This window comes from Microcaecilia unicolor, chromosome 1 (genome assembly GCF_901765095.1).
Source record: "Microcaecilia unicolor chromosome 1, aMicUni1.1, whole genome shotgun sequence".
Classification (NCBI taxonomy): Eukaryota; Metazoa; Chordata; class Amphibia; order Gymnophiona; family Siphonopidae; genus Microcaecilia; species Microcaecilia unicolor.
The window spans coordinates 472,292,331-472,317,728 of record NC_044031.1 but is presented as its reverse complement, the minus strand read 5'-3'; the positions used below and the strand labels follow the sequence as shown (position 1 = coordinate 472,317,728).

Below are 25,398 nucleotides of genomic sequence, written 5' to 3'. Positions count from 1 at the left end.
GCCGGGGTGACAACTTGTTTGGAGGTAAGATGGAGGCGGTCGATGACCTCATAAAGAAACACTGACATCATCCAGGTTTGTCTCAGCACCCTCCAGCTGAATCCTCTTCCTCACGAAAATTTTTGAAAAGGCCTTAGATGATCAACCTACTACTCTCAAAGATGTAGGTTACTGCTGCCTTCTTGCTGTGCCCATCATCCCCAGTGTTCTTGAACTTGCCAATCCTGTCCTCGGAACCCCCAGCCAGTGCCCCACTCAAAGCAAAGGACGTGCTTTTGACAGGCTTCAAGAGAGCATAGCTGCATTCAAAGTAACTGTCCCGGATGGCCTAGCAGTAGGAGGGAGGCTGAATTTTTTTCCGTCACAGGTGACTCCTAACCTCTGACCAGTGGGTTCTTCAAATAGTCATTTTTGGTTGTGCCCTGCATTGCCAGCAAAGACCACCAAATTGCCCACCGAGAGCATTGTCACTCAGCCCTCAGGCACAAGCAGGTGCTTGTTGAGGATATCTCCGCCCTTCTCCAGGCCAGTGCGGTCAAACTGTACCACCAGGCAACGAAGAGAGAGGATTCTATTCCTGGTACTTCCTTGTGCCCAAGAAAACAGGAGGATTTCGGCCCATCCTAGACCTAAGGGCCCTGAACAAATTCCTAGTCAATGAAAGTTAGGATGATATCCCTGAGCACCCTTCTCCCCATGATTCAGGAAAGATTGACTATGCTCTCTGGACTTAAAGGATGCCTATATTGTCCATTCTCTGAGGACAAGCAGGCCATTAATTCTCACTGCGTTGCCCGGTCCTTGGTATCGACAATACTGAGATGAAGCTGGCTGCACATGCCTACATATAGTAAGACTGAAGTTCTCTCTATCTCCACCTGCTGGTAGGGGGGCATAACCCACTCGTCTCTGGATTGATCTGTTGGGACTAATGGAAAGAAAATTATCAGGTAATAACTAATTTTACCTTCTCACATCACCTCAGGTTTGTTTGTTTTTTTCCCTCTGCTGACTGCTTCCTTTTCAGTCCCTCACTCCTCCTTGCAACCCAATGGCATAGCCAAGAGTGGGCCCAGACCCACCCAGTAGCAGCACACCTATGGTGTGGCTGGCAGAGATCCTCAACTCCCAACAAGTGTTCCTCCTGCATACCTTGTAAATAGCAGAGCTTTGCCTGCAGCTAACAGTGACTGATACATACTGTTTGCACCGGCCCCACAACCTTCCCTCTGATGTATTCCCGCCTATGCGTAAACAGGAAATTGCATCAGAGGAAAGGCCGTGGATCCAACATGAGCAGTGTGTGTATTAGTTGTTGCTTGTGGCCGGTGAAAATCTGCTGTTTAAAAGGTATGCGGGGGAGGGGGATGTTTGAGAGACCATATGGCGTGCAGGCGAGAGAAGGGAGAGACCAAATCACTTGTGGCACAAGGTGGAGTTCTTCTGCCCACCCAAAATTGAGTGTCTAGCTACGTCCCTGCCTCAACCCTAAGCATGGGAAAGTGTAAAACAAATATTACTGCCGCTTAGTAAGCCATAATTTTTCCCTTAGTTGGGGTGGGGGGGATGTCCTCTGGAACGCAAAGCCCACAGAATCAAGACTGTTGCTCCACCTCCTCTGACTCTGTTTGACTTCTGCCCAGCGCAACCACTGGCTAGCAGTGATCCACTGAGCTAACACAGTTCAGGTAAACAGAAAGGGGGGGGGGGAGCACTGTTCTTCAAAGCCTGCTCAGCCAGCTGCAAGTAAACCCACAGTCACTCTTCTGTCAGTAATGCTACTGGAAAGTCAGCCTCTAAAGCTCCAACACAAAATAAAACATGGAAAAGAAAATAAGATGATACCTTTTTTATTGGACATAACTTAATACATTTCTTGGACTAACACGGGTACCACACCTCTCTACTTAAGCTCCAACACAAAACTCCCCCTCCTCTTTCAGGAGGGAGTCCCCCTCCCACATGGCAGAAATCTATTCAGGATAACAATACAAGCATGACATTCCTTAGCCCAGCAGGGCAATTCACCTCCTTTTATTCCTGTACAAAGTGATTCAAATTTAATGTTAATGCAACTCCTTAAGTGCTTTGTCCAAGACAGCCCAGCAGTTTAACAAACTTGCTGAAGACCACTCCATCTCCACAGTAACAGTCTTCTTACACAGCAAACCCAAATACAAATAAATTTGTCTGGTCTCTGCCCTAGTACCCTTTCTCCAGTTATTTAGCTTAAATAATGAAAAGCTTGGTTACAATATAATAAATAAAGTGTTGTTTCACTCATTTATTTCAATAATTTTAAAATTGTTGAACACTTCAACAATTTTAAATTATTGAAATAATTAACTGACTTCAGCAGTCAGTTGGCTGTTTTTGTCTTGTGTTGCCAATTTCAAGCTTCCTAAAAAATTGAAGTGCCTCCAATAATAGCCCACCCTAGACTTCGGAAAACCCAATGTTTCTAATAATAGCCCAGGTGATTATTAGAGAGAATACAATACTTGAAATGATACATAAACTGGATAATTTCACTTTTAGGGATGTAAACAGTGCAGATTTTGTTGTGTATTTGACTTTTTTAATTTTCTTTTCAATAGGTATCAACAGATGCTACACACAAACTTGGTGTACTTAGCCACAATAGCTGACTCCAATCAAAATATGCAGTCTTTATTACCAGCAGTAAGTAAATTTCATTGGAACCAAACAGATCAAAGCAATTGATTAGAATGGTGGAGAAGTGAAGAAAGTCTGATCAGTCCATGGGTTTTTTTTCCCATTCTGTATCTCTGGCCAAACCCTTTAGGTCTTGATAGTCTTCTGTCAAGGTTTTCTTTGGGCTCTGATACTGTTTCTCTTCTTTGGTTCAGTAATGCACTGCTGTAGAAATCTTAGGGATAGCCAGTGTCCATATTTTGGCCTTGTAACAACCCTGAGCCACAAATTCTGCAAAATTGTGGGTGCTGTAGCAAGACAGGCTTGAAGGTACCTTGCCCTGTGGCATTTGTTCTTATGCCAACCTGTTCATAATTTTTTGAATGCCCGTGTCTATTGCAGAATAAAGCCCTTGATGATTAGGGCCTACCTTCCAGCTTTTGATTAGGTAATAGGAAATAGGTATAGGAAAAGTTGCTTTACTAGCTTGACAACTTGAATCTACAGATGATGATGCAGGATGAAATGATACTGATTTGACCATTGAACAAATGCTAAGGGTAATAGCTTACCTGACTTTTCCAGAGATCTATAATCATTTTCTGTACCACACAACATTGTCTTAGTTCAGTGACATTTTAGAGGAGCAGAGTAATGATGATCATTGCCCTGTGATAATTAGCAGATATTTGTCCATTGAGTAGAATAAGCACAAATGCTGTTCTGTATGCCTGAGTTCTTTGAAGACAAGAGGGCTACTGTTTTGGCAGATGGGGCATGTAACTATACTTGGTGCTGAAAGGACACATTCATTCCGAACTTTCTACAAAGGATTAATTGCCTTTTAGTGCTCAGATAGTTCCCATGTCTTAGTACATAACTCTCTTCAGTTCCTTAGTCCTCCAAAAATAATGATTAACCAAAAAAAAAAAATAATACATTTTATTGAAAACTACTAAAGGAATGTATTAACCAAGGCTATGCAGTTGGAAGCAGTTTGGGAGTCCAGGGCTGTAAAAATGTACTGACTCTGGCTTCAAAATAAAAAAAAAACAATGTAATGTATGGTAAATTTTATGATTTTATATTTATATGTGTACGTATGTGTGTGTGTATATATATCCTATATAATAATTCTCACCACCAACGTTCTAGTGTGGGACTGCCTGTATCCGTGGCTCCTGGAGTTGCTGAGCTAGGCTCCGTAGCCAGGATGATGTCACTCACAGCTCCCCCTGCCTGGGAATCAGCTGTCAGTGCGCCGCTCCCTGTCACTTCGGAGTAAGTGGCAGGGAGCGGCGAATCAAAAAACTACAAGCGCGGCACCACAGAACCCCCCCCCCCCCGAAGCACATCAACACCCCCTCCCCGGGCACATCAAACCCCTCGCCACCTGCAGCTGCCACTGATAATGCTGTCCGGCCGCTGCTGCTTCTCCTGTTGAGCAGCAGTGGCCGCTACAAAAAGAAAAAAAAAACATAAATGTTTTTAAACCCAGCCAAAATCATTTGCAAATGCCCGAGTCTTAAAACGCAGTCTCTGCAGCCGCTCCTCCTCTCGACTCCACGTTACTACCCCTGGAGTAAGACCCCGGAGGAGCGCAGCGACGTGACAGGCGAGAGGAGGGGCGGCTGCAGAGACTGCGTTTTAAGACTCGGACATTTGCAAATGATTTGGGCTGGGTTTAAAAACATTTATCGCTTTTTTCTTTTTGTAGCGGCTGCTGCTGCTCAACAGGAGAAGCAGCAGCGGCCGAACAGCGTTACCACTGGCAGCTGCGGGTGGCGAGGGGGTTTGATGCGCCGCGGGGAGGGAGGGTCGCTGGACATGGGTAGCTGGAGGGGGGAGGGGAGGGTCGCTGGACATGGATGGCTGGAGGGGGGGCAGGGGAGAGGGAGGTGGAGAGGGGTCCTGTGACCAGAGGGGTGGGGAGGGGTGCCCTGCGAAAGGGGGGGTGAGGGCTCACACTTTTACTCTCTCACATACACTCTCTCTGACACTCCCTGTGTATCACACTCTCTCTCTGTTACACACACATAGTCTCACACACACAGACACTCTGTCTCTCGCACACATTCTCTCTCTCTCACACACACACGCTGTCTCTCTCATTCTCTCTCTGACACACACATGCCATCTCTCACACACACTCTCTCTCTCAAACATACACACTCCTTGGAAAACTTTGCTAGCGCCCGTTTCATTTGTGTCAGAAACAGGCCTTTTTTTTACTAGTATATTATATATATATATATATTAGTAAAAAAAGGCCCGTTTCTGACACAAATGAAACGGGCACTAGCAAGGTTTTCCTCGGAGTGTATGTGTGAGAGTGACTGTCACACACACACACACTCGCACATTCACTCTCACAGAGAGAGTGAGACTGGGTGCGAGTGTGACGGTGAGAGAGAGAGAGAGTGTGTGTGAGTGTGTGTGCGCCATGGGCCCCCCTCCCTCCGAGTTCCGAGGTCGTCCCCCTCCCTCCGAGTTCCAGGGTCGTCATCGTCCCCCCCCCCCTCCATCCCTCAGAGTTCCAGGATCGTCCCCCCCTCCTTCCCTCCCTCAGAGTTCCAGGGTCCCCGCCGAGTTCCAGGGTCATCTTCCCCCTCCCTCCGAGTTCCAGGGTCGTCGTCCCTCCCTCCCTCCAAGTTCCAGGGTTGTCCCCCCCCCCCCCCCGCCCTCCCTCTGAGTTCCAGGGTCGTCGTTCCCCCCCCTCCCTCCCTCCCTCCGAGTTTCAGGTTCCCTCCCCCCTCCCTCTCTCCCAGTTTCAGGATCTCCCCCCCTCGGAACGCGACATCACACGCATGAAAGTGTCGTCGTCTCTCCCTTCCTCCCTTCTCTCTCTCTCAGCTCTGGTCCCACCCTCATTTCCTGTTTCCACATGGGCGGGACCAAAGCTGGGTCCCACCCTCATTTCCTGTTTCCACATGGGCGGGACCAGAACTAAGAGAGAGAGAAGGGTCGAGCCTCCATGCCCGTTACTGCTGCTGCTGTCGGCCGCCGTAAAACCGACATCGTAAGTGAAGTTGACTTGGAGGTAGGGGGCCTGGAACTGGAAGGGAGGGACGACGACACCCTCTTGTGTGTGACACCTTCATGGTTAAAGCAGCATCTGGAAATGGTTCGCTGGTGGCGATGTGTGTTAAGAACATAAGAATAGCCATACTTGATTAGACCAATGGTCCATCTAGCCCAGTTTTCTTCTTCCAGCAGTGGCCAATCCAGGTCACAAGTACCTAGATGCAGCATTTCTCTGACGCCCGAAGACCAGGCCCTGCCTGCCTAGCCAGCAGCTATGGTGGAAGCGATGTTTGCAGTGGAGCAGATGCGGGCAGGTGACCTCACTTTCCCGCCGAGTGTGTTGAGCAGAGAGACCATTGAGGCAGCCTCTGAGGGTCTGGAGGAGCTGCAGCTTTGGAGAGTGACCAGCCTGCAAATCTCCAGTTTAGGAGACTCAGGCCAATCTTCTATTTTTGCTTGTACTGTCCAGAGGAGTGCGGTGAGCCCTATAGCAGTAATTTAGGAATAACCAACTTCATTGACTTTAGAAGACTTATGGTCATTGTGTCTTTGGGTTAGATTTTGTCTAAGAAACTAGCCTAAAATGGAGCTCGAGTTTTGAACTTTGAAGCCAAAATTGATCATTAAGAATTTTACTCTACTGCAATGGAAAACTGTTTCAAAAAGTAGAAGGCTTAACCAAAGTAGACTGTGTGCTCTGTATTTGTAAAAAAAAAATAAATTCAAATTTGCTTATGAAGTGTGTGAGTTTGGAAAACACTGTGAGATGTAGAATCTATATTTGATTAATTTTCCAAAGAAATTGGGAGTCTCACATTGGGATGAGTTCAGAAGGTTCATGTGGAACATTTACAAGTTCCTTCTTAATCTTTACAACCTGTAACATGGGTGTACTGCTTGCCTCCCTTTTAGGAAGAAGGCTGGGGAAAATGGTTAGGATATATTGTCACCAATCTCACAAGATAGTCTGGATTTTGATGGACTTTCTAGAATCATCAAAGGAGGAATTGATTAGATCTTCTGATTTACTGGTGATACTGGTGCAGGACCTAGACAGAGACTAGCTCTTATGACTTTATTATAGGCATAAAAATTCTCCATTTTTGTCTTTTGAATGTTAGAATGTTTCTTGATGTCGCAAAAGACACCCAAAGAAAACGCAAGCAGAGGACAATCAGAGCACGCAACAGAATCCCCACTGAGCATGCACAAGTGCCTTCACACCTGCCGCGAGAGTGTGGGACCAGCAGTCTTTCCATCTGCCATGGGGAGAAAATGTGCTGCTTGTGGCTCCTCAGTGTCTGGTGCGTTGCTGCATTTGAGCTCTTGTGGGTGTTTTTTTGCCAGTTTTTTGTGTTTGTCGTTTTTGGGGGGCATTTTTCTTCCCTTCCCTTACAGTTTTAGTAATTTTTTCTTCCACTTCCACAGGCCTGCTTAGGCTTGAGCTTCAGTTGGGATTTTTCCCCTTCTTTTTCTTGGTGATTTATCCCTTTTTATTAATACCATTTAGTCATTTGATTTGGCCATGGCTGTTTTTCCTTCCATGTCATCGAAAGTTCCCAATGGTTTCAAGTGCTGTGCTCTGTGCAATCGGACCACCTCTGGAAAGGACACCCATTCCTGGTATCTCAAGTGTTTGGGGCCAGAACATACCCCTTCCAGCTGTCTATTTTGCCTGCTTATGCAGTAGAGAACACGGGTGTCCAGAGAGGCTCAGAGAGAAAGTTTTGGAGTGTGGTCCAAAATTGTCGTACTTCCGCACAGACATTGGTGTCAGTGCTTGCACCAGCATCAGGTGCATCGGTTTCTATGGCTGCTAGACCGATGTCTGACACTAGGATGTGGGCATGCTTCAAGCAGGTCCTCCACCTGCCTTGGCGCCGTCCACTGTGCTGGGCCCCCCAGAACCAGTCAGCATTGGACCCAACACTGAGGAGGTTTGGGGATTTGATAATGTCCTCACCTAGGAGTGTCTATGCTCGGCAGTAGTGCGAAGGCCAAGACGCACAAGCATTGATACCCCTCGATCATGGTGCTGGGAGTACTGAGGCATCAAGGGATCTGGTCTTCGAGAAGCATCGGCACTGGGAGGATCACTCTTACCTCCATGTGGAAGTGCCAACACGGGGTCTCTATGGCAGTCGGGACCAGGCACCCACACCACCCCAGTGGTTCAGCAGTCTGCTCTGACCCAATTCCCCAGCCTTTCTCAATGTTAGCCCTGGTTGAGCACATCCGGTCCATGCCCCAAGAGAATTTGTGGGGCCTATTCATCAGAGTGCATTGGTATCTGGGGTGCTTGTGCCAACCATGCCTCTTATTGCTGCCCCGCAGGGCCCTCAACTTTTGGTGAGGTTTCTGACACGGGTACCACATGAGGTACCAGCGTTTATAGCCGCCCACGCTGGTACCTCATGTGTTGATGGAGAATGCTTGGCGGATACCTCGATGCCCTTCTAGACAAGGACATGGTTCCCTCTCTCTCGAGGCAGGCTCGGTCTCAACCTTCCATGAGGAGTTCTTTGCTGGTGCCGACACAGAGCACTCAGGGGCATCTGAGGACCAGGGTACGTCTCAGAGGAGTCCTATGGTATCCCATTTGATCCTCCCCTGCAGAGGAAGGAAGAAGTCCTCCACCTAAGAGCCTTTCATTCCCAGCTTTTGTGAGAGAGATAGCAGCTGCTATCCCTATTCATTTTAAGACAGAGGATGAGCCCAGGGCTGAGATGTTTGAGGCCCTGGACTTGACTCGCCTCCTAGACAGGCTGTGACGGTCCCATGACCTCCTATCCCATGACCCTCCAATTTCCTCTGTAGCCCTTCACGAGGTACCTTGTCAAACGCCTTTTGAAAATCCAGATACACAATATCAACCGGCTCCCCTTTGTCCACATGTTTGTTTACTCCTTCAAAGAATTGAAGTAAATTGGTCAGGCAAGATTTCCCCACACAAAAGCCGTGCTGTGCTGACTTGGTCTCAGTAATCCATGTCCTTGGATGTGCTCTGTAATTTTGTTTTTAATAATAGTCCCTACCATTTTCCCCGGCCCTGACGTCAGATTCACCAGTCTATAATTTCCCGGATCTCCCCTGGAACATTTTTAAAAAATGGATGTTACATTGGCCACCCTCCAATCTTCCGGTACCACGCTAGATTTTAAGGATAAATTGCATATCACTAACAGTAGCTCCGCAAGCTCATTTTCAGTTCAATCAGTACTCTAGATGAATACCATCCGGTCCCAGGAGATTTGCTACTCTGGAATTTGTTGCCAGAGAACGTGGTGAAGGCGGTTAGCTTGGCAGAGTTTAAAAAGGGGTTAGACAGTTTCCTAAAGGACAAGTCCATAAACCACTACTAAATGGACTTGGGAAAAATCCACAATTCCAGGAATAACATGTATAGAATGTACATTTGGGAAGCTTGCCAGGTGCCCTTGGCCTGGATTGGCCACTGTCGTGGACAGGATGCTGGGCTCGATGGACCCTTGGTCTTTTCCCAGTGTGGTATTACTTATGTACTTATGAGATCTTGTGAGTCGTTCAGATGAAGAACTGACAGTCCCTGTCCTCCCCAAGAAGATTGATGCCAGTAATCTGATCGAGAGTTCCCCTGGGTTTGATAGGTCACAGATGCCCCATCATTCCCTGGTACTGGAATCCATGCTCAAATGAGCCAGAAGTTTGAGAGACTTTGCTTTAGCGCCCCCAGGCAGAGAAGCTCGAACCCTGGACTTCTTTGGGCAGAAGATATGTCAGGCCTCTATGCTCATCTCCAATATACAGTTATGCCAGTTCTACAGGAACCTTTACTTGTGGGACGTGGTGTGCAGTATGACTGATTTGGTGGATTCTGTTTATGATACTGAAGATGGACAGGTGGGATATGATACAGACTTTTAGATATTTGAAAGGTGTATTATTAAACAAAAAAGTCTTTTCCAAGTGAAGAGATGCTCTAAATTAACTAGAGGACATGATATGAAGCTACAAGGAGGTAGAATTGAAAGAAACACTAGGAAATATATTTTTCACTTAAAAGGTGGTGGGTGCATGGAATACCCAACCAAAAATGTTGGTGAAATCAAAAAAAGGTGCTAAGATTAAAGGAGTGGAATATGCACAGTGGATTCCTAAGGGCAGGAGAATGGAAACCAAGCATAGAGCACTACAGCTCAAAGCAGCTGTGAAATGACTTCATTGCTATCTTTCTTTTAGATTAAAATAGACTTGTATATAACACGTTACTTGGCAAAATTATGAATGTATCTTGCCTTGAACTATTAGTGAAAAAGCATGAGGTAAAATTTCCCCCAAAATGTATGGTCAAACTAAATTGTGCCTGTTATACAAATCTATACAGATGAATTTGGTATTAAATAGCAGTGTTTTTTTTTTTTCCAGCTATAGTCATTGTTATAAAGTAGCACATGTTCATTGATCTTGAGAATTCAGGCTTTTAATATCACAAAACTGTTTGTTTTTTCAGCCACCTACACAGAATATGCCTATGGGTCCAGCAGGGATAAATGCAAGCGGCCCTCCCCCACCTTCCCGTTCTCACAACTTGTCTTCAGATGGTATGGTAGGTGGGGGCCCTTCTGCACCACACATGCAGAACCAGATGAACGGCCAGATGCCTGGTAAGTTTTATTTATTTTTTTCTCCCCCCCCCTCAAAGATATTAACACCAGGGTTGCTTAGCAACAAGAACAGCATTGGGGCTTGGGGATACTGGGTTGTTGATGACAAATCTGCTTTGAATGCCCCGGAGTACAGACTTTCTTAGTCTGTTAGCTACAGAACTACGTGACCTGTATTCGGTGTTTATCAGGCTGCCCTAGAGCTTTGATAGAGCTGACATGCAGCATTCCTCTGATGAACAGAACTAGCTAAATTTAGTCTGTGAAGTCAAACTATACAGCTTTTGAAAGTGGTTTTTGAAAAGTATTTATTAATTGTTAGGGACCCAATTCATCCAATAACCTCCAGGGTTAAGTCAATATATATTTACAGTTCCATTAAAATCTAAATATTTAACAAATTTACAACATACTCTTAAGGAAAAAAAATATTTGCAGTGCTTACAATGAGAAGCCACCATAAATATTTCATTTATACACTGTGATGTGTCCAGACGTTAGTTTACCAAAATGCATGCCCACCTTTTATTTGCCTCCTGCACCCTTGAACCCCAAATATATTTCTGTCATAAGATTGGCTTTTAATGGGTCAGTCCACTGCAACCATATAGCACTATTAGCTTATAGGCGTGATTTATTTAGTACATTTATAGTTTGATTTATTCATAGGTGCTACCGTTACACCAATCAGGGCAAATACCAAACAAACGTTTAGCCTTTGGAAGTAGAAAACCCACATTGTAGGTTTCCTCTGCAGGCTTGTTCCAAAAGGTTAATTGTACATGAGTTTCTTAAAATTTTATTTTATTTGACTTCATGAGACGTCTCCATAATTCCTGTGAAACATTCTTTCTAATTTTTGTATGATAGCAAATATTTTTGATCATTAAACTGCATTTTACTTTTTTATTCTGTTTTTCCCTTCATTCCTGTAGAGTGGGTAGTGCAGTCTTAAGGCAGTGTGTGATTATATATCTTTCCTGCAAACACATGCATTTTGGAGATGCTCACTCTTCTTGTATGGGTTACTTTTCTAGTCCAATTTTCCAAAGGGATTACTCTTCCAATTATGTTCACCAAATTTGTTCTTCTGACAAATGCATCCAAGCTAGAGCGGGGAACTCGCTTTACATTTGTGTCCCTTGATCTCTTGAGGAAATTAGCTACACAGATACATTCTGGACCTGAATACAACTGGCCTTGAGCCACTAACATTAAAAAACAAACAAACAAAAAAAAACCCCACACACACAGCAAAGAAAAACAAAAAGTAAACATTTATTTTATTTACAAAGACTAGATAAACCACCTATTGCACACTAGTGCTTCTAAACAGTTTACAGGGAATATATAAAAGTAATTCCTTATTATCTAGCTATACTACAAGTGTTATCCCCTCCTACCAGCAGATGGCAGTAGAGAAAAAAAAACACGTTTTACCAGTAACCTTTCTCATATGTGGTATTCTATGGAAAGATCCATTATTTTCTCTATCTCAACAGATGGTAAGTCATGCTATCTGGTGTTCCTGGTCCATGGCCTAGCTCTCTGCTCTGCTGGCTGCGACCTTGGCTGCATGGCTTTGATGAGACTAATGGCCGATCCCAGGTAGTATCCACTGCTTGTGACTTGGTCCTGCGAGACCCTGCTTGACAGGTTCAGATCCCCCCAGACTCCACTGCAGTCCTCTATGCTTAGGGGGGAAAAAAAAAAAATATATGTATAACATAACATAATATAAACTGACTGTTTGCCTCTCTTACGATGAGCTGTTTCTGAGTTTGGTAATTAGCCCGGGGTGGGATGTTGCACGGGAGCTGCTTCTTCCTCCTGTCCCTGCTCTCAAGCATCAGGACCCACGGTCCCGATGACTTTGACAGGAATGGCAGTCATTTTCCCTCAGATTATTTTTTCTTCTACTATTGTTTCCCAGCAGCAGGATTCATCTCAGCCCCCATTGGAGTGAGGGGCCTTTCCTTTCCACCCACCGCTTTGAGGAAGGGGCTCTGGTGGGTCCCCTGGGGTTTTTTGGCTTCAGAGCCTAATCCAAATGGTCAGACAAGCTTTGCAGGAGGAGACTGGCCCATTGTCCAGCAGTGGAGCCCCTAGGGACCTGGATGTGCCCCAGCTGGTGCCCACTTATAAGGGCCAAGCGCCATAAAGGGGAATCTGGGAGTCATGGATGCCCCAATCAGTTCCAGGGCATCTAGGGAGGACCTGAATGTTATCGCTGACCCCCAGTCCTCCTCAGACTCAGATTTAGAGAACTCTCCCCCACGGGAGGAGGAAGAGGAGTCCCATGTGATCCAGCACTTCTACCACAAGGAGCTCTCTTGTCTCATCAATGGGGTTACGCAGACCCTTGGGATGCTGTAAGTTCCCTCTTGAACCCTCTGATGGGACTCACTTTTAAAGGGCCTTGTGGGGCACCTGGAGCATTTTCCCCTTCATAGGACTCATGCACATGATGCTGCTGGAATGGGAGTTCCCAGATGGGACTCTCAAGGAGGCCCAGACTCTTGAACACCTTTATTCCGTCACCCCTGAGGAGGTGAAGTATTGGGCCTACCCAAAGGTGTGTGTCCTCATTATGGTGGTCACTAAAGTGACCATTGTCCCTGTTCAGGGCGGCTCAGCTCTTCAGGAGCTCCACGACAAACAGGTGGAGCAGTAGTTGTGCTTGGGCTTCTCAGTGTGGGCATCCAGTGTCCAAGCTGCCATTTGTGGCAGCTATGTGGCATGTGCCATGCTGCACTGGCTACAGCACCTACCAGAGTCCCTTGCAGGTGGGAAATTTCAATCTAGCGTGGCTTTCCTGGCAGGGTGTTCTTTGATTTGGTCCACCTAGCTTCTCGCAGAGCTGTGGGTAGGCTATTGCTGGTTATGGCTCCACTACTACTTTGCAGATGCTGCCTCCAAGAAGCTTCTCAGTCACCTGCTGCCTTTTTCATGGCGCTTGCTGTTTTGGAGAGGACCTGATGAAGCTGGTGATAGATAAGGTGAGGCTTGGCCCCTTTATCTCCCGGAGTTAAGACAGGAGAGTGTCCCAGCAGTCTGCTTCTAGAGGCTACTCCAGGGCAATGGGCCGTTTCCCAGCGGTCCGGTTCACTGAGGTCTTTTCAGTTGGGATCATTTCTAGTTTCTAGGCGAGCTGGCCCTCCAGCCACCACAGGCAGAGTTCCAGCGGTGCATATTTATTAGGCAGGATGGGTTGCGCCTCTTGGTAGTTTTTCTGCTGTGAGTAGGCCCATATCAACCCAAATCAGTGTGTTCTGGAGGTGGTCATGAGGGGTTACTCCCTGGAGCTCACCTGCCCCATTCCAGATGCCTTCATGACTTCCCTGTTTGGCTTGCAGCAAAAGCGATGGGCTGACGCACTTACTTTCCAGTATCTCTTGGGAACTAGGGGCTGTGGAACAGTGCCTTCTGAAGACCAAGGGCCGGGATGGTATTCCATTAACTTGTGGTACCAAAGAAGGTCAGCTCCTTCACCTCATCTTACAGTAAGAAAAGAAGAGGAGAAGAAATAAGTGCTGAATTTGTAGCTTTAGATATGGCTAAAGAATACTAGGAATCCTCTTCCCTTCTGATTTTGTCAGGGCCAGGGGCCTGCTGCCAGGATTTAGTCAAGGGAAATCTTGCCTTTACAATCTACTACATTTCTTTGAAGGGGTGAATAAACGTGGATAAAGGTGAGGCCAGTCGATATTGTGTATCTGGATATTCAAAAGGCATTTGACAAGTACCTCACGAATGACTCCTGAGGAAATTAGAAAAGTCATGGGCTAGGAGGTTGTAGGCGCAATACAGATAATACTCTTTTTGGGGTGTTATTGGGGTACCTGACATTAATATAAATTCTGAAAGAAGTGGGTTCTAGACAAGATCAACATTAGTGAGTGAAGTGTCATGTGTAGATGTATTCCCCTTTCTCCGAGGACAAGCAGGCTTGCTTGTTCTCACGACTGGGTTGACGTCCACGGCAGCCCTCCAACTGGAGCAAAAATCTTGCGGGCGGTCCCGCACGCAGGGCACGCCCACTACGCATGTGCGGCCGTCTTCCCGCCCATGCGCGACCGTTCCCGCTCAGTTTTTTGCTTTCCGCGCTGGAGAGAGACGCGTCTTCGTCCCTCTCCTTGTCAGCCCCGGAAAACCGGTTTGCGGCCTAGTCCGCGCTTTATTTCTTTTTTTTCTTGTTGCACGTTCGTGCCTTTCGTTCAAAAAAAAAAAAAAAAAAGTTTCCGTTTCCCCTCGTTGTGTTTAGTCGCGGGGTCGCCTCGTCGTGGCCGCACGGTTGTTTCTTTTTTTCTGGTGTGCTTCTCACCGCCACCATCGACGATTTTGATTTTGCCGAAGCGATTTTTCCGTCTATGTCCTCGAAGGTCCCAAGCGGATTCAAAAAGTGTGGTCGGTGCGGCCGGCAGATCTTGCAGACCGATACTCACGCTTGGTACCTCCAGTGCCTCGTCCCGGAGCATAATTTCAAGGGCGTGCACCTTGTGTCTTGGCTTACGGAAGTGGACGCAGGTGGCGAGGCAAGTTCTTCGGGACCGTCTTTTTGGAACTTGCGCCTGCCCTTCGACGTCGACGGCTGGGTCTTCGGTACCGGTACCGATTGTCGACGGCGTCGACTATGGCATCGACCCCAGGAGCACAGGTTCCCTTGGCCCGACGACCTGCCAGCGACGGCGGTGGTGAGCGGCCGTGTGGGCTGTCCACCCCGGCCACTCCCGCTGCTCAGGGCCATCGGGACCGAACCCTGTCGGATCTGATACCTCGAGGCCTCCTCATCTATGCCGCGTAGCGCCGATGACGGGCATCAGAAGAAAGCTGCCAAGAAACACCGTCATCGGTCGCCCATGGCGCACGGGACTGGTAGCTCCGGGACGTCGAGAGAAGACTTGACCCCCAGGAAGCGCCAGTGCCAGGAGAAGCGCTCCCCCTCTGTAGAAGAGGTGTCGATGCGCAGGTCATCGGGTACCTCGGTACATTCTCCTGGACCCGGGCAGCTTCCAGCACCGACGCCCACACCGGCCCCCCTGCCTTTCCGACAGCGGCCTAGATGAGTGCCTCCGAGCCATCCTTCCGGGATCCTGGAAGGGCTGATGCGCCAGGCCCTGCCGGCACCGGGGGTGCTTGCGCCCTCGGTGCCGTTGATGGAGGCGCCGGTGGGCTCTAGTCCGGTGATGAGGTTTTCGACGCCAGCGCCACTTGCGGCACCAGTGTCGATTGCCACTCAGGTGGAATCCCGTCGACATCGATGAGGGAGCTTCTTCCCCGCCGGCGCGGGAGTCCACCTCTCGATGCCATCATCGAGGACGGGGTTCCTCGCAGTCGAGACGGGCCCGATTGCGGTCTGAGCTGAGAGAGCTCATGTCCGACACTGAGGAGGAGGCTTCGTGGGGGGAGGAGGAGGACCCCAGATATTTCTCCTCCGAGGAGTCTGTGGGCCTTCCCTCCAACCCCACACCTTCACTGGAGAGGAAGCTCTCGCCTCCTGAGAGCCTCTCCTTTGCCTCTTTTGTTCGGACCTGTCTATCAGCATTCCCTTCCCAGTGGTTACTGTGGATGAGCCGAGGGCGGAGATGCTCGAAGTTCTCGACTATCCATCACCACCTAGAGAGTCTTCCATGGTACCATTGCACGATGTCCTCAGATACTGCTTTGGAACTGCTTGAAGCCATTATCTAATCCCACATTCCAAAAAAGCGGAGTCCCAATACAGAATCCACTCAGACCCGGAGTTGATGCGGCCTCAATTGCCTCAAGACTCGGCGGTCGTGGACTCTGCTCTCAAGAGAGCACGGAGTTCGAGGGATACCGCCTCGGCACCCCCTGGGCAGGAGTCTCGCACTCTGGACTCGTTTGGGAGGAAGGCCTACCAATCATCCATGCTCGTGACCAGAATACAATCATACCAGCTCTACACGAGCATCCACATGCGGAACAAGGTGCGGCAACTGGCGGACCTGGTTGACAAGCTCCCCCCGAGTAGTCCAGGCCTTTTCAGGAGGTGGTCAGGCAGCTGTAGGCGTGCAGAAAATTCCTGTCCAGGGGTATCTGACACCTGTGATGTGGCATCCAGAGCTGCGGCCAAGGTATAGTGATGCGCAGACTCTCCTGGCTGCGTGCCTCTGACCTGGACAACTGCACCCAGCAGCGGCTGGCGGATGTCCCTTGCTGGGGGGGATAACATTTTTGGCGAGAAGGTCGAGCAGTTGGTGGACCAACTACACCAGCGGGAAACCGCTCTCGACAAGCTCTCCCACCGGGCGCCTTCAGCATCCACCTCCGCAGGTGGACGTTTTTCCCGGGCCCGGCAGGCTGCACCCTACGCCTACAATAAGCGTAAGTACACCCAGCTGGCCCGAAGGCTCAAGGACAGTCCCAGCACGCTCGTTCCCGTCAACAGCGTGCGCCTAAGCAGCCCCCTGCGCCTCCACAGCAAAAGCAGGGGACGAGCTTTTGACTGGATCCATGGGAACAGCCGCCATCAAAGTAGCCGTGCCGTACGGCCTGCCGGTCGGGGGGAGGTTGAAAGTTTTTCACCAAAGGTGGCCTCTTGTAACCTCCAACCAGTGGGTTCTTCAAATAGAGCGGTGCGGATACACCCTGAATTTGGTCTCCACCCCACCAAATTGTCCACCGGGAGCTCAATCCTTCAGCTCCCATCAAAAGCAGGTACTTGCAGAGGAACTCTCCGCCCTTCTCAGCGCCAATGCGGTCGAGCCCGTACCACCCGGGCAGGAAGGGCAGTGATTCTATTCCAGGTACTTCCTTGTGGAAAAGAAAACAGGGGGGATGCGCCCCATCCTAGACCTGAGAGGCCTGAACAAGTATCTGGTGCGGGAAAAGTTCAGGATGCTTTCCTTGGGCACCCTTCTACCCATGATTCAAAAAGACGATTGGCTATGTTTTCTGGATTTAAAGGACGCTTACACTCGCATCCCGATACTGCCAGCTCACAGACAGTATCTCCAATTCCGTCTGGGGACACGTCACTTTCAGTATGTGTGCTGCCCTTTGGGCTCGCCTCTGCACCATGAGTGTTCATGAAGTGTCTTGTGGTGGTTGCGGCGTATCTACGCAAGCTGGGGGAGAAAGTGTTCCCGTATCTTGACGATTGGCTGGTGAAGAGCACCTCAGAGGCAGGAGCTATTCGGTCCATGCAGTGCACTATTCAACTTCTGGAGCTGCTGGGGTTTGTGATAAATTACCCGAAGTCCCATCTCCAGCCAGTCCAATCTCTGGAATTCATAGGAGCTCTGCTGAATTCACAGACGGCTCAGGCCTATCTTCCGAGACGAGAGCTCAGAATCTCCTGTCCCTCGCTTCCCAGACCAGAGCGTCTCAGCAGATCACAGCTCGGCAGATGGTGAGACTCCTGGGCCATATGGCCTCTACAGTCCATGTGACTCCCATGGCTCATCTTCACATGAGATCTGCTCAATGGACCTTAGCTTCCCAGTGGAGCCAAGCCACCGGGAATCTAGAAGATGTCATCCGCCTGTCCATCAGTTGCCGCAATTCGCTGCGCTGGTGGACAATTCGGACCAATTTGACTCTGGGACACCCATTCCAAATTCCGCAGCCCACAAAAGTGCTGATGACGGATGCATCTTGCCTGGGGTGGGGAGCTCATGTCGATGGGTTCCACACCTAGGGGGGTGTGGTCCCCCCAGGAACAAGATCTTCAGATCAACCTCCTGGAGCTCCGAGTGGTCTGGAACGCACTGAAGGCCTTCAGGGATCGGCTGTCTTACCAAATTATCCAAATTCGGACAGACAATCAGGTTGCAATGTATTACATCAACAAGCAGGGGGGCACCGGATCTCGCCCTCTGTGTCAAGAAGCCGTCAGGATGTGGCGTTGGGCACGCCAGTTTGGCATGCTTCTCCAAGCCACATACCTGGCAGGCGTAAACAGTCTAGCCGACAGGCTGAGCAGATTCATGCAATCGCACGAGTGGTCGCTCCATTCCAGAGTGGTACGCAAGATCTTCCGAGAGTGGGGCACTCCCTCGGTGGACCTTTTCACCTCCCAGACCAATCACAAGCTGCCTCAGTTCTGTTCCAGACTTCAGGCACATGGCAGACTGGCGTCGGATGCCTTTCTCTGTTGGGAGAACGGCCTCCTGTATGCATATCCTCCCATACCTTTGGTGGGGAAGACCTTAATGAAGCTCAAGCAAGACCGCGGCACCATGATTCTGATCGCGCCCTTTTGGCCCCGTCAGATCTGGTTCCCTCTTCTTCTGGAGTTGCCCTCCAAAGAACTGTGGAGATTGGAGTGTTTTCCAACTCTCATTTCGCAGAACGACGGAGCGCTTCTGCACCCCAACCTTCAGTCTCTGGCTCTCATGGCCTGGATGTTGAGGGCGTAGATTTTGCTTCACTGGGTCTGTCTGAGGGAGTCTCCCGTGTCTTGCTTGCCTCTAGAAAGGATTCCACTAAAAAGAGTTACCTTTTCAAGTGGAAGAGGTTTGTCGTTTTGTGTGAGAGCAAGGCCCTAGAACCTCGTTATTGTCCTGCACAGAACCTGCTTGAATACCTTCTACACTTATCAGAGTCTGGTCTCAAGACCAACTCAGTAAGGAATCACCTTAGTGCAATTAGTGCTTACCATTATCGTGTAGAGGGTAAAGCCATCTCTGAAGAGCCTTTAGTCGTTCGATTCATGAGAGGCTTGCTTTTGTCAAAGCCCCCTGTCAAGCCTCCTGCAGTGTCATGGGATCTCAACGTCATCCTCACCCAGCTGATGAAACCTCCTTTTGAGCCACTGAATTCATGCCATCTGAAGTACTTGACCTGGAAGGTTATTTTTCTTGGTGGCAGTTACTTCAGCTCGTAGAGTCAGTGAGCTTCAAGCCCTGGTAGCCCATGCTCCGTATACTAAATTTCATCATAACAGAGTAGTCCTCCGCACTCACCCTAAGTTCCTGCCAAAGGTGGTGTCGGAGTTCCATCTTAACCAGTCAATCGTCTTGCCAACATTCTTTCCCAGACCGCTTACCCGCCCTGCTGAATGTCAGTTGCACACATTGGACTGCAAGCGAGCGTTGGCCTTGTATCTGGAGCGGACACAGCCCCACAGACAGTCCGCCCAATTGTTGTTTCTTTCGACCCCAATAGGAAGGGGGTCGCTGTCGGGAAATGCACCATCTCCAATTGGCTAGCAGATTGCATTTCCTTCACTACGCCCAAGCTGGGCTGGACTCTTGAGGGTCATGTCACGGCTCATAGTGTTAGAGCCATGGCAGCGTCGGTGGCCCACTTGAAGTCAGCCACTATTGAAGAGATTTGCAAGGCTGCGACGTGGTCATCGGTCCACACATTCACATCACATTACTGCCTCCAGCAGGATACCCGACGCGACAGTCGGTTCGGGCAGTCGGTGCTGCAGAATCTGTTTGGGGTTTGAATCCAACTCCAACCTCCAGGACCCGATTTTATTCTGTTCAGGCTGCACTCTGTTAGTTGTTCTTCGTAGGTCAATTTCTGTTATGCCCTCGCCGTTGTGAGGTTCAATTGACCTGGGTTCTTGTTTTGAGTGAGCCTGAGAGCTAGGGATACCCCAGTCGTGAGAACAAGCAGCCTGCTTGTCCTCGGAGAAAGCGAATGATACATACCTGTAGCAGGTGTTCTCCGAGAACAGCAGGCTGATTGTTCTCACCTACCCTCCCTCCTCCCCTTTGGAGTTGCGTTTTTTCCTCATTCCTTTGCTTGTCATTCAACTGAGCGGGAACGGTCGCGCACGGGTGGGAAGACGGCCACGCATGCACGGTGGGCATGCCCTGCGTGCGGGACCTCCCGCGAGATTTTTGCTCCGGTTGGAGGGGCTGCTGTGGACGTCAACCCAGTTGTGAGAACAATCAGCCTGCTGTCCTCGAACACCTGCTACAGGTATGTATCATTCGCTTATCCTAAGATCCAAGCCCGCTGCGCCAAAATAATAGAAGGAACTAACTCCATACATATATATTATAAAAATAAGGCAAGTATTTTATTTACAATAGCAGCAAACATGTTAAAAGAAATACAGAAATGAAGATAGAGCTAATTTCATTACAGAAATGGTAAATGCACATAAATCTTTAACTATACTCGAACCCAAAGGCACATGGCCATACAACCTGATGCAGTCCTCCAGAAGTCAGCGTGTTGCAACGCAGGTCCGCTCCTCAGGGTGGGATGTTGATACAGCAGCCCCTATCTCTGAGCCCCTTTTTATAGAGAAATCAGAAGCTGTAGTCTGTACTGCTGATGTACTTTCTGTCCTTGGCTGTCCTTGCCATGACATAAATTCCGATAGCCTCGTTGTCCTGGAACATTGGGAACCCTATTCAACAGCTTCTGTCCCAACTACAGTAAACAAAAGTTGCTGCTGTTCTGTTAGTCTTGATGTCTCCGCATTGTCCTAGAGGCTTTGTAGATGAAATGTCTGAGTTTGCATATTGCAATCAGTTTGTTAATGCTGGATAATGCTATGTAGGTTATGAGACCATATATGTTGCCATATAGGTACATGCAGGGCTGGGCATAGTGCTCATTGTGCTTGCTTTGCCCCTATATTCCTCCCCTTTTCAAGGGTTCAGCTCTGAGGAGGAGCTGAGTAGCTTGAAACACTAGCTAAGCAAGCAACAGTGCGTTTACTGCATCACAATAAATGTCATTACAATGTTTCATCAATCATTTTAGATTACATTCTTGCATGAAAGCTTAACAGGTATATAAAAGTAACAGATTATCAAGCTTCAAACAATAGTTTAAAATGGTAATAAGTATACAAGTATGGAAGTACTTTCTACTTGCACATAGGAATATGCAATAAAGTAAAGCACATTAAGTTGCATGCGATGATGTTCATCAGAGAATGTGATTGCAACTTCAAAATGCATAAAATGATGACCTGTAAGTTCATGGAAGAAAAGTCACTTTGTTGCAAAGCATTGCGACAGCTGAGTAATGAACCACAGCGTTGAAGGTAGTGTTTTGATACACCACTTTAACGACTATCAATGTGTACAGCATGGGCTGCAGGTGACGTTAGGCTGTGCAAACAGTGCATAGGTACCTCAGTTCATGGAATGAAGTCCTTAACATGCTGGGCAGTAAACAATGCAGTAACAAGTTGAGTGTGGCACAAGACACACTTCTTTGAGTGGGGTAAAAAGTCCATGCCACAGGAACTGTAGACACTCATGTTTGTAGGTCTCTGACAATGCATACAGTTGATGGTTCCTGACAAAAAGTATGCTACATGAAATAGTTACAGTAGACACAGGTAACAATGTTCAGCGTAAATCAATATAGGTGCAATACAACATCATCAGTATGTTTTACAAGCAAAGCTATTAACAATACCATTTTTATTTTATTTATTAGGAATTATTTACCGCCTTTTTGATAGAATTCACTCAAGGCGGTGTACAGTAAGATCAAACATAAGCAATAGGCAATTACAGCAGTAAAAATATTGAAATAATACAAAGTATGGCATACTATAAAACTTACAATGTCAACACAATACATAATAGAACATTTTAATTGATAGTGAAGGGTAAAGCAAAGATGGAACATATAGATAGGTAAGAAGAGTTAGAAAGTAAGGTGACTAATTTAAAGAATGTTGCATATGATTTTCATATTAAATATTATCTCAGCTAGGGTAGGAATGGATAAACATGTCCTGCTGCAGTATGTGCAGCCCGTGTCACTCTTTGTGTGAGTGAAACTAACAAGTTAGTTACTTCCATTGAAGACCTGGTTGAAGAGCCAGGCTTTCACCTGCTTCCGGAAGAAGAGATAGTCTTGTGTTAAGCAGAACCTTTCAGCAAGTGTATTCCAGAGTGTAGGGTCTACTCCGGAGAAGGCTCACTTGCAGGTATCACATCATGAAATATCTTTTGGCGAGGGTGTGGTTCGTGATAGTCCTTGAGAGGACCTTAGTGTCCTTGGCAGTGTGTAGAGGATCATCATATTTTTCAAATACTCGGGGCCATTTCCTTTAAGGGCCTTTGAAGATCAGACATAGAGTTTTAAATTTAGACCTGTATTGTACTGGTAGCCAATGAAGTTTTTGCAAAAATGGTGTGATGTGGTCATGTCTCTTGCAACCTTCTATGAGTCTTGCTGCTGCATTCTGAATCAACTGGAGCTGGTGCAGGCCCTTTGTAGTCAAACCGTTGTATAGTGCATTGCAGTAATCCAGTCTTGATGTTTTCATGGCATGCACAACTGGGATAAGATTTATCTTCCCGATGTAAGGAGAGAAGCAGCGTATTTGTCACAGATAGTAGAATTTGAGGGGGAGTTCGTACTTCCCGAAAGGGATTTTGATGTCAGGTGTGTATGCATTTGTGTTAGGGACCCAGAGAAGCGCGGTTTTACTTGGGTTCAAGCAAAGTTTGTTGTGTTTAGCCCATTCTTGAATTGATGTTAGGTAATCAGTTTATTCAAGGCTGTAGGTAAGTCAGGTTCAGTATAAGTGTAAGAAAAACCTATTCATGGAAAAAAAAAAACCCTACAGTTTATTTGTACTAGAATGACAGTGAACATTGTTCAGTATATAAGCTAATATATATTATGACAATGCAAATAAAGTAAATGTGACACACAATATAATGATACTTGGTCTAATTTATAAGGTATAGATAAACTGCATTATACTAGGTGTGTGTGTGTGTATCTATACCTTATATGTCAGACCAAGTATCATTATATTGTGTGTCACATTTACTTTATTTGCATTGTCATAATATATATTAGGTTAAGCCATAATATATATAAAACCATAAAAAATGGAGAAAACTTTCTTTTATCATATTAATAATATTATCATATTAATAATATATTAGCCAAGCATAAACTTAAGAGAAGTGTATCACATAAAATCTATAACACCGTTAGTGAAATAATACAATCAGTGTGAAATTTTGTAAGTATTGCTATAAATGTTGAGACATGTTGGTACCAACAAGCATACACGTTATGATAAAAACACTCAGATGTGTTAAAAAGTAAATTAAGCCCTTCTACTGCCCAATTCTAACTACATGTGACCTAATCTAACACAAAAAATCCTTTTATTTAGAAAAAGCTAAGTGTAAACACCATAGATAAAGACATATATGTATGACGAAGAAGGCTGTGCAATACCCAATAAAGACAGTTGTGAAAGCGTTTATGTACGTAACTAAACGTGGTATGATAAAAGGTATAGATAAGTAGCACTATAGAAGTGATTTATAGTACTAGTAGTGTAGAAAGGAAATCAGTACTACAGTTGTCCTTTGTGTTTGAGGTATGTATGTGCATACATTATCTAGAATAACAGATCTGTTTCCACATATTGTGGATATAATAAATTTGGCATGCATGTACAAAATTTTGAAATTGGAATCTGAATTTTGAATCTCAATTTGAATTTTGAAAGGTGTACCAAACATAAGCATTGTATGTTATTGCTTGTAGACCTTAAGGTAATGTAAGTCATGGCTTGATTTATTTGCTAGCAAAATCATAAAACCAAAATTAATGCAAAAAGCAAAAGATACCATGACCAAGGTACAAAAACAAAAATTGAATCACGGCTCTTCCCTTTGCTATAGCATAGAATACTGAATTCAATTCTCAGACACGTAAAAAACTGCATGCAAAAATTAGTTACAAAACCAGGAACTAAGGAATCTATCAGACCTTCCTCCGTTGCCATGGCAAAAGCAGAAACTATGGCCATAGGTAAAAGTAAAAATGGAACCATGGTCTATTTTATTGCTATAGCAAGAAAACCAGTGAGCACATGGTCACGGCAAAATGAAAATTAAAATGGGGTGCCCGTCAACATAAAATATTTTATGTTTGTAGTTGTCAGGATCCATGACACAAATTTTACTTTTACAAGAAAGGTCAGAATGTTGCTTCAAAAATGATCTAGCAACCAGCTGGACAGCATACCCATAACAAAATCAACAAGGAACAATATACTGTCTTCAACAGTACTTAGAGTATTACTTGGTTAGTCCTGGGACCACTCAGAAGTTAGTGTTAACATGACACTCTTATAACATTAAAGAGAATTATTGTATTAGTAATGTTAACTTTTTATTCCTTTCCTCTTCAAGAGAGGCAGTCAGATCTGCTAAAAGAAGAGATGGTTAATAAGCCTTCTCCACCATCGTGAGATGGTGATATTTGCTTTCTGCTTGCAACCTAGAGCAGAATGGAACAGAATTAGTAATGAGTGTAAACGAGATATTAGAGAATGACACGGAGGCAAAGTTTGTCCCTGCCCCGACCCCATGAACTCTGTCCCTATCCACAGAAGCCTCACTGTTAACCACCCTTTAAGATTACCTTTGGGTTTAAAATGCAAAATCATGTGCATGTAAGGACTGCGTAAACGAATTAAAACAAATGCCCTTAAAATGTAATAATACTGGACTGGTCTGGCAAGCAATAATGAAACAGTGATGAAATATTCATTCACATAGCAAGCAATAATGAGCACTAATTTTTCTAATCATTCTACTACTCCAAGTACATTTAATTCTTTTCTCACTATACAAAACGGGGAACCACAGAAAAACTGAAAAATAGATCTCCCTCATGAAAGTCAGACTCTGTAAGCTGTGCAAACACTGGTAAAAGGGAAACAGAAATGTATTTTCTCCTGCACTCTGCAAAATACAAAAGTAGAAAAGGCGTACATTTCACAAAGCAGGCACATCTCAGTCCTTAAAAAGTATTAAATAAAAATATTTCTTTTCTACCTTTGTTGTCTGAGCACTTTATTTTTGTAATTGGACTGTTCCCAGTCTCTTTTCCACTTTCCTCATGTCAGGCTTCTCTAAATTCTTTTCCACTTTGGCGTTTCCATTTCTTATCTCTCCTCTTGGCTTCTTCCTTTCCTTCTCTACATCTGTCTGGCAGTGACTTTTCATTTCATGCCCCCCCCCCCCCCTTATTTGTGTTTATCCCCCTTTCTCTCACCTTAGTCTCTGTTTCACTTCTCATCTACCTACTTGCTTTTACCGTTGCTCCCTCTGTCTCTCACTTAATATCCAATCTCCTAAAC

The 25,398-nt window shown here is 46.5% G+C and overlaps 1 protein-coding gene across 2 annotated transcripts in view; it reads left to right on the top strand.

Annotated features, from left to right (window-relative positions):
* SS18 (SS18 subunit of BAF chromatin remodeling complex) overlaps positions 1 to 25,398 on the top strand; it is a 184,834-nt gene that overhangs the window by 26,822 nt on the left and 132,614 nt on the right. For both annotated transcript variants that reach the window (XM_030213670.1, XM_030213676.1), the window contains exons 3-4: positions 2,598 to 2,682; positions 10,169 to 10,322. In XM_030213670.1, coding sequence (XP_030069530.1) covers positions 2,598 to 2,682; positions 10,169 to 10,322 — 239 coding nt within the window. The remainder of the gene's footprint in view (positions 1 to 2,597; positions 2,683 to 10,168; positions 10,323 to 25,398) is intronic.